Raw genomic sequence first — 9,095 nt, 5'->3', positions numbered from 1 at the left:
ATGTTGAGCATAGGTGGAGATACAGTGTTAAACCACTCCAACAAATACCGAAGTTCACTGTACCCCAGCTGTGTTTGTGGTGGGTGAAACTGCCCCTTCTGACACCGATGTTGTTGCTGATTACCTGGATGGGGCTGGATGGGTGGGACAATGGTGAGGCCAGAGCTAAGGGTTGACCACCAGCCAACCTGATGTTCCCAGCGGTGCAACTGCATGGCCCCAAACGTCTTGTTCCCTCCCCATCCAGGTAAGCAACAGTGACACCCCTGACACTTAATGGTCAGGGGTCCTTTTACATAGAGAAAGCTGGAAAAGGAAAGGAAAAGAGCAACCCATTTTGATCTCTGCCAACCATTAATGCAGACAGCCATTAAGAGTCATTGGCCTGCAATTCACTAACTATGGGGATCTGCTAAACGGTATCTTCTCTGCCAGGTCTGAAGCACCCAATTAGCCTCTCTCTACAATCAAAGAATTGGAAACCTCCCCCAGCCCAGCTCATCTATTCAATCCTGTAGCAATACAAATTGCATAAGGAATATATGTGAGGAAATGTTCTTTGTTCGCAAAACAATTTAGCAAAGCTAGTTACTTGACTTTTTTTTATCCTTTATGCTTAGCCGAATGATGTACCATACACTGCTACATAAACCTGTGTGTGCCCTCAGTATGTCCAAAGGGGCAGTTTGCACACCCTTTCAAATGCAGAGTTCTTACTTTTGATAGATGGTTATCCTGAGTGGTAATTATAAGCATCAAGGAAAAGGATAGTAGTCCTTACCGAGTTGGGTCAATTCACTAGCCCAGTTGTCAGTCTGTTGCCTTGCGGGAGACCAATTTGCTGTCAACCTCAATGGCTCTTTTTTGCCATAAAGGCTCAGAAAGAATCTGCTGCTTCCTCCCCTAGTATTTGTTCTATCTGTAAAACGCAGGTTCTTCATCATCATTCGTGTTTGAATAGGGAGAGAGTGGTGATTAACTGTATCATCAGCTGCAGGAAGGCTGACAAATGTGACTGTTATCTGGGGCCCTTTCATAGACATCTTCAGCAGACTGTATCAAATGGACTATCTCAATAGTACACCTCAGAGAGGTGGTTCAGAAAGAAAAAGAAGACATGACACATAGCTTCCAAGAGGGATGCCAATTCCTGTTTCAGACACCCTGCATAGTGCTCCCTCCACCAACAAAGTCTTATAATATTTATGTTTGGATGCAGCTTATTATTCCCAAAAGATTGGTTGATTTTTCTTTCTTTAAACAAGTGGTTCCCAATTAGAGGTCCAGGGACCCCTGGGGGTCTGCAGAATGCACCCAGGGGGTCCATGGCCCATGACTTGCCTCCCCCCCCCCCAACTATTTTTTTGTCATTTTTGCATGGTAATAGGACAAATTTTATGGTCTGTTTTAGCGCTGAGAGATTTTTCAATATATTGGCCAAAAAAAATTTTTTTTTAATTAAAAAAATATTTTTATTAAAGATTTTCCTGGTTTACAAAAGTACATGCCTTGTCTCTTTTTTCAGGTTGTACAGTCTTTCTTACAAATCAGTTACATTGGTTTTGAAATCACACCATGATAACGATGTTGACTTGGCAATTCACAGCAACGTATGGCTGCTGATTTGAGCTGCCTTCCCTCATGCTGAGGGAAAACAGGGTAGCTGATTGCCCTCGCTTCAAGGCACCATGGCACTACCTTCCCCTGGCACTGAGGCAGAACAGCTTTTCTCAGTCAGCAGGAAAGCAGCAGCAGCAGCAGCCACAGTGGCAGCTTGATGCTCCCCATCCCCTCCCGCTCAACCCATGCAGTGGATGGAGGTGACTCTGCTTCCTCTCCTCCCCCCATCCATCCAATCTCTGCAGCTGTTCTTCCCCTCATCCCCATGCCTGATCTGCATCCACCCCACCCTCTGGATCTCCAGAATGCTCTTTCCCTCATTCCCACCTCTGATCTCCAATTTCAGACCTTGGGATAGTTCAGAATATCACCGTGTTTAGCTGCTGATATATCACAATGTTGAAAACGAGATATTGCTCAGCCCAAGTTTGTTTTCTAAGGTAAAGGTAAAGGGACCCCTGACCATTAGGTCCAGTCGTGGCCGACTCTGGGGTTGCAGCGCTCATCTCGCTTTATTGGCCGAGGGAGCCGGCATACAGCTTCCAGGTCATGTGGCCAGCATGACTAAGCCGCTTCTGGGGAACCAGAGCAGCACACAGAAACGCCGTTTACCTTCCCGCCAGAGCAGTACCTATTTATCTACTTGCACTTTGACTATGCTTTCGAACTGCTAGGTTGGCAGGAGCAGGGACCGAGCAACGGGAGCTCACCCATCGCAGGGATTTGAACCGTCAACCTTCTGATTGGCAAGTCCTAGGCTCTGTGGCTTAACCCACAGCGCCACCCACGTCCCAGTTTGTTTTCTAGTATACCTAAAATCCTCTACAGGAGGCAGTGGAAGACAGGAGTGCCTGGAAGATAAAACTTTATTCGCATTAGCCAATGGCCATAGCAACAGTAAAACATTACAGTATACACAGAAAAGGAAATTTGATATAAGAGCACAATTTAAAGTCCTGACTCAGCCGTCAGTTAGTGGCCCTTATTCTGACTGCCCCTGCCATGAACCTAGCAACCTTTGCTGTTATCTGCTCATTTTGATCTGATAGAAGAAAGGATATTGTGGCAGTGGTTGAGCGCCCTGGGATGGTTAGTACGAGTGGGGTGATGATCTTGTTCCTCAGGTCTTTGTAGAGAGTACAAGACAGGAGGGCGTGTGCCGCTGTTTCGGTGCTACCATCTCCACAGGGGCAAAGATGTTTCTCAGGCGGGATCTTTTGGAATCGACCCTCAAGTACCGCAGATGATAAAACATCCAGTCTTACAAGTGTAAAAGCACATCTGTATTTTGGGATAATAAGTTTGTGCAGATATGGAGCCAGAGAATCAAAATGGAGAGGTGGAAAATGAACATACCAAGGGCAGAATTTCCTTATAGTGGCCAGGTTGTTCTGATGCTCAATATCTTTTAGACATTGACCAATTAGACTGTTTGCTTTAGTAGAGCCCATAGTGAGTAGGTGTTGTGGGGATAGGCCACAAGAGTGAAGTTTTTGATAGACGGTTTTAAGCCAGGCACTTTTATGGGAGTCTTGAAGTACTAGGGATAGTAAATGGGGGCGGGATTTGAGTTTAGGCGGAGCCATAAGTTAAGAATTCTTTGCCAAGTCCATACTTCCACTGAAGGGAGACTTGACAGGAGTGCCTGGCGTGTTCTGGTCCATGGGGTCACGAAGCGTCGGACACGACAAAACAACAACAACAAAATCCCCTGCTTATTAGGGGCTACCACCCCACATTTTGTTTAAAAAATTGCTTTGCAGAGGTAACTACCATAGAGTAAGCAACGTAGCAAGCCCCTGGAGTGGGTGGGCGTGCCCTGCAGCTAGGCCGCCCAGGGGGGCGGGGCAAGCTGCCAGAACTGTGTCCCTCACAGCACCCTCCACCTGGAGGGCCGCTGAGTAGGAGGCAGTGTGCATGTGCCAGCCCACCACTGCCTGTGAAAACAGGCAGCTCTGATGCCCTGCAGTCACTCACAGTCGCCCTCCTGGAGGGCAGCTGAGGGGGAGGTGGCAGGCGGATGCCAGCCCCATGCTGCCTTTTCACTCCCAGGAGAGACGCTTGGGCACACTGCAGGCCCAGCCCCACTCCTGGTGCCAGTGTGCGCCAGTTGCATCCTTCTCAGCCGCCATTCGGAAGTTGAGGGGGTGGGGGGAGACACAGCAGCTCAGCGCACCAAGAGCCCAGCCCCAGGCTGTGCTGCTTTTGGGAGCAGTGCACCAGGCTCTGGGGTGCCTGGACTTGCGTTTCACCTTAGGATCTGGCATGCCACCCCCAATGTAAGTGCCACATGGGATTCCCTGCCCCCTAACTACGCTAGTTATCAAAATTTCCAATTTCCAAAAGGGTCCGTGGCTTGGCTTTTGAAAAATAGGAGGTTCTCAGTAATTAGCTAATTGGGAGCCACTTCTCTTAATGCAGACACTACTCAAAACACACACACTACACCTCAGTGGACATGAAATGCTCATAGACTGCTGGGGCGGGGATGGAAAACTGTGGGAGAGATGGAGCGTCTGGAACCCAGAAGAGAAGCACTCCACGCAGCAACACTTTGTTGCAGATTCAACAGGAAACAACTCTCAGGCCCTGCTATAAATGGTTCAAAACAGCAGCAAATTCTTACAACACACCAATTTTTCACACCAATTCCGGCTCTGATATCGTACTGCAAATGTGCCTTCACTGGGCTCCACAGAGAAATTTGCAGGATGAACTTATGCAGTACCAAGCCTATATAGTTTTACCCAGCCTAACTATTTCCTGACCTCTGTTAATGATCCCGAAGTGCTACTACAAAAGCAACAAACCACTGCATTTTCAATTCTTGCCCTCCCAGCCCAGGCTGCAATGCTAAGCACATTTCCGAGGGAGTAAGTTCTACTGAGCACAGTGGGACTTACTCCTGAGGATCACACTGGCATTCTCCGAGTCAAGCTCCTTTGTCTTAAGCAACATGAATTATTGAGAGCTGGCCTAAGTATCACCGTGGCTTGGATATCCTTCCTCAGCTACATGCTTGCAATGGAACACACCGTGGCCTGACCTGCGCCTTTTGTTCCGAATCAGTAAAGAGCTGGATCGATAACAGGCAATGGCTCCACTTTCCGCCCATCCCAGCAGGACCCGGGTGCAGCCAATCGCATGAACCCACAGAGGAGCATTTTAAGCAAGTCACTGTATCTGCAAGGGGCTCACTGCTGTCCTGTTGCTGCTGCCCGTGGTCCTTGCAGCCATGACTCCCATAGCCAAATCTTTCTACGATCTCAACGCCACCGACCTCCAAGGGGAGAAGGTGGATTTCAACAACTTCAGAGGGAGGGTGGTCTTGATAGAAAATGTGGCCTCCCTCTGAGGCACAACGGTGAGGGATTACACCCAGATGAACCAGCTGCAGAGCAAATACCCTCGACGGTTGGTTGTGCTGGGTTTCCCTTGCAACCAGTTTGGCTACCAGGTAAGTGACCTGGTTCATTCTCTCTTTGGCCAGCCTTTATTGGCAAAAGATGGCTCCATCTCTTAACAAAGTCAGACCATCTGGCTCAGTATTGTTGACACTGACTGGTGGCACGGCAGCAGTCCAAATCTTTAGACAGGTGTTTCCCAGCCCTACCTGGAGCTGCCGGGGATTGAACCTGGGACCTTTTGCATGCAAAACAGATGCTCTTCCGCTGAGCTACAGCTCCCCCATCAAGTAAGCCCATTCTCTTCAATACCCTATCATCATTCCTTTGTGGATCCTATGTACCCTTGTTTGAGAAGTGAGGGATTGCAGCCCCTTTTAACTTAATGGGGCTTTGCTCCCACGCAGGAGGGTCAAGCTGCATGTGTATCATGTAGGAGGGATAATTTTACTTATCTGAAAGACTCCTGGACTGTGACTTCTGAATAACTGTTCAATCCTGCAGGATTCTCAGGAGAAGAGAGAAGCAAAGTGCCAGGTGAATAAAATTCAAATACATTGTTCAGAAACAATTCAATTGCTATAAATTGACACTTATTCTGGCTCTTCTGTTAAGATGTAATTTAGCATATTTACGACCCTATAATATTGCCACTTTTAAAGGCATCACAAGGGCTCTATTTGGAGCAAAAATGTAGAAATTTATAAGAGAATGTCTGTGTACACATCATACATTTAAAGCACATGACTTCTCCCAAAGAATCCTGGGAACTGTAGTTTGTTAAGGGTTTGGGGAAGTGTAGCTCTGCCAGAGGAAACTTTGGATCACTCCTTGATTCCAGAGAAAGCCATTATTATCTATGCCAGTTACACTGTTTTTACTATTCCTATTATTATTTCATTTATGACCCTCCACTCACCCTTCAATCTCAGGGTGGTGTTAAAAACAGTTTAAACTTACTATTACAAAAAATGCAATCATAAAAACTAATAAAAAGTAACAAAAGCTCATACAATTGCTTATGTTATATTTAGATTTCCAATCTTTCTGCATTATAAATATTAGAGGCCAATTTCTTAAAAAAAAGGGGGGGGGGAGATGCTTGATTCAAGAAGGTGTATACCATCCAAATATTGACTTATACTTTCTTCTGCTATCAACTTAGATACACTGATTTTTATTTTTACTTTAGCTTTTCAGTTTTTTTGAGCTGCTTCATTTTGGCATCTATTTTTTCACTAGGGATCAGTCAGGAGTTTAATTCAGTCACCATTTATGATCCTGACACTACTTGCATCAGTTCCTGAGCTTGCCCTTAATCCATATGAAGATTTCTGTTGCCCATCATGCCAGGTGCCCAGGAAGGAAATTACTCATCGCCACTTGTTTGTTCTGGGATAAACTTTGCTTTGCTAGCAATAATGCATGGGCTTTGTGCTAGCACACTAAACACATGACTTTGTCCCTTTCACTGCAGGCAGCAGAGGAGATGGTAGAAGTAGCTCTCATCAGTCTAGGAGCCAGCTATGAGGATTTTGTAAGGATGTTTGCAGACATGGGAGCAATTTGCAACAGGACTGTTTGTCTGGCCAAGGCTGCTGCTACTTGAGTGTAAATCCCCCTGAACAAGGAGTTCTTGCTGAGTAAACAGGCACAGGATTGCTCTATAAATTGCAAAGCAGCAGACAAACCTAAAATAGGTAGCCCTGATTAGAATGACAGAACTCAGAAAGACCTAAGGTCATTGCCAATCCACACTCTCAAACTGTCTCTGTGCTGTCTCCAGCAGGCAGCTCCTTCCTCAGTGCCAAACACTGAACACAAAGGACCTGAATATAAAACAAATGCCATTGGCCAGCCTACCCAAGGAGAAAATATTCCTGGCACTGAACCACAAATGCACCACACTTATTTCCAGTTGTGGAAACCTAACACCCTAGAATAGAGATAACAAGTTATTTTTCCCCCGAGAGCCACAGTCACTCTTGGCCAATCATCTGGTGGCCTCATGCTCTCCCACATGCAACCCACACTCCTCACCACCCCAGATAGGATCCATATAAGAAGGTCTGAAAACAAAAGATGTGTTCATAAGACTTTTAAAAATAAAAAAACAAAGGTTCACTGCACATAGCACTTGACAGAATCCAGCCAACTTTAGAGTCAGTATTCTACAATTCCAGAAAGACTTCTAGAGTCTAGCAGCATCTGTGGGAGGGGGATACTGCAATATGCTAAAAGAACAGGAAAATCATCCCACTGGTCAAAATGAAGATGATTCAAAATCAATTATTGCTTATAAACACATATATGAAACTCTTGCCTTGAAAGCAATGAGAATCCTTGTTTCTCACATCTGTTCTAGGGAGCCAGCCCCAGAATGTTGTGTAATATCCTCTTGTATGAGCTTCAGCCCTTGCAAGGAAGACTCTTTCACATAAGTCAAACCAGCCATGCATTTGAGCACAGCAGGAACCAAAGCAAGATTGCATCCAAAGTGCTCTGCTGGATAGACTGAGCTTGACCTGTACAGGGTGTCCCAATGCTCATTGTGCTTCCTGCTTCTCTCCATCAGGAGAACTGCACGAATGAAGAGATCCTCAACAGCCTGAAGTATGTGCGGCCTGGGTCCGGATTCGAACCCAATTTTACCCTTTGCCAGAAATGCGAGGTGAACGGCAAGAACACCCACTCCGTCTTTGCCTACTTGAAGGACAAACTTCCTTACCCAGATGACAACCCTTCCTGTTTCATGATGGAACCGAAGTTCATCATTTGGAGCCCGGTGCACCGCCATGACATCTCCTGGAACTTTGAGAAGTTCCTGGTGGGGCCCGAAGGCGAGCCTTTCAAGCGCTACAGCCCCCGATTCCTCACCACCAACATCGAGCCCGACATCCAGCGCCTCCTGAAGCTTGCCAAATAAGAGGAGAACAAGCATCCCCAAGATTATTCCAGTGGAGACTGGTCCATTAGGGCAACCTCTGCCTGCCCTCACCTTATTTCTTACAAATGCCCTGGGACGTGGCACAGCCTGTCAGCTTCCTCCTCTTCCTTCTCCGTTTTGCTCTTGTAGAACTCAGAAGGAAGGAGGCTAAACTAGAGTTAGTGGGCTCTGTCTGTCATTGGACCTGGCCCCACTTACTGTCCCCACTTACTGGCCCCAATGGGCACCAGCCACCACTGGATTATTCTAAGTGTCTTGATGGAGCAAGGCGGGTCATAAGAATGGCTTGACGTTCACTGCGCTGTGATCATGGGTGTCTCCTCCCTGCCCACCCATAGAAAAACCCCCACGCCCCAACTCCCTCACCTTCTTTCTGAGTGTATCAGGTGCTTCCTCCTAGCTCCTGACAGAGCCAACATCAGACTTTTACTGAGTGACGGTGCCCTCCTAAAGCTCAACGGAGGGGGCCCGAAAGGTGTAAAGGTGCTGATCCCCTGGCCCTTGCTTGCTGGGCACTCCTTGTTTCATGAGTCCAATAAATGAGTTGACGAATCCCCCCTTGTTTTCTTATCACACACCTTTAAAATGGTTGCTTTTGCTTCCTAGGCTGAAAAAGCAAAAAACCTTGTCTGTTTCCCATTTCTGGCCTTCGATGTCCTTTTTATTCCCATTTCCCATAAATCGTGGCATTAAACAAAGCAGTATGTGTACAAGACCAGGCCGAATCACCGGGGGCCATTTATTAGCTTAATATTTCTGTCCTTCCACATCCCCCAAAGGCGCCAACCATTCAACGAGGTTTGAAAAATGACCCTAAACTCTGCTAGGTAAAAGCATTCCCTGCTACAATTCATTCCCCCCGTGAAAGTATAGACTTAACAAATATGACTTGCAGTATTCTATCAGGCCCCTTTGTCTTAAGATATTGGGACTATACTTAGTTAGAAAATTTACATGCTGCCCCAGCTCCATGCAGGAAGTATTAAAATGCCCAGCTTTGTTAACACATATTGCTAGTGCAGCGCAAATAAATTGGGCTTTGCTACTAAGCAAAGTAAATCATAATACCAGTTGCTGGAAACCGCAGGAGAAGAGAGTACTCTGGTGCTCAGCTCCTGCTTACG

The 9,095-nt window shown here is 46.6% G+C and overlaps 1 protein-coding gene across 1 annotated transcript; it reads left to right on the top strand.

Moving 5' to 3' along the window:
* The first annotated feature begins 4,792 nt into the window (after nucleotides 1-4,792).
* Nucleotides 4,793-8,097, top strand: GPX2 (glutathione peroxidase 2). Its single transcript, XM_083591698.1, has 2 exons — nucleotides 4,793-5,077; nucleotides 7,600-8,097. The coding sequence occupies exons 1-2, from the start codon at nucleotides 4,856-4,858 to the stop codon at nucleotides 7,948-7,950; spliced, it is 573 nt and encodes a 190-aa protein (XP_083447824.1). The 5' UTR covers nucleotides 4,793-4,855; the 3' UTR covers nucleotides 7,951-8,097.
* Nucleotides 8,098-9,095: the final 998 nt, after the last annotated feature.

Source organism: Podarcis filfolensis, assembly GCF_964270895.1.
Source record: "Podarcis filfolensis genome assembly, chromosome: 1".
NCBI lineage: Eukaryota > Metazoa > Chordata > Lepidosauria > Squamata > Lacertidae > Podarcis > Podarcis filfolensis.
This window is presented reverse-complemented; position numbering and strand designations above follow the sequence as displayed.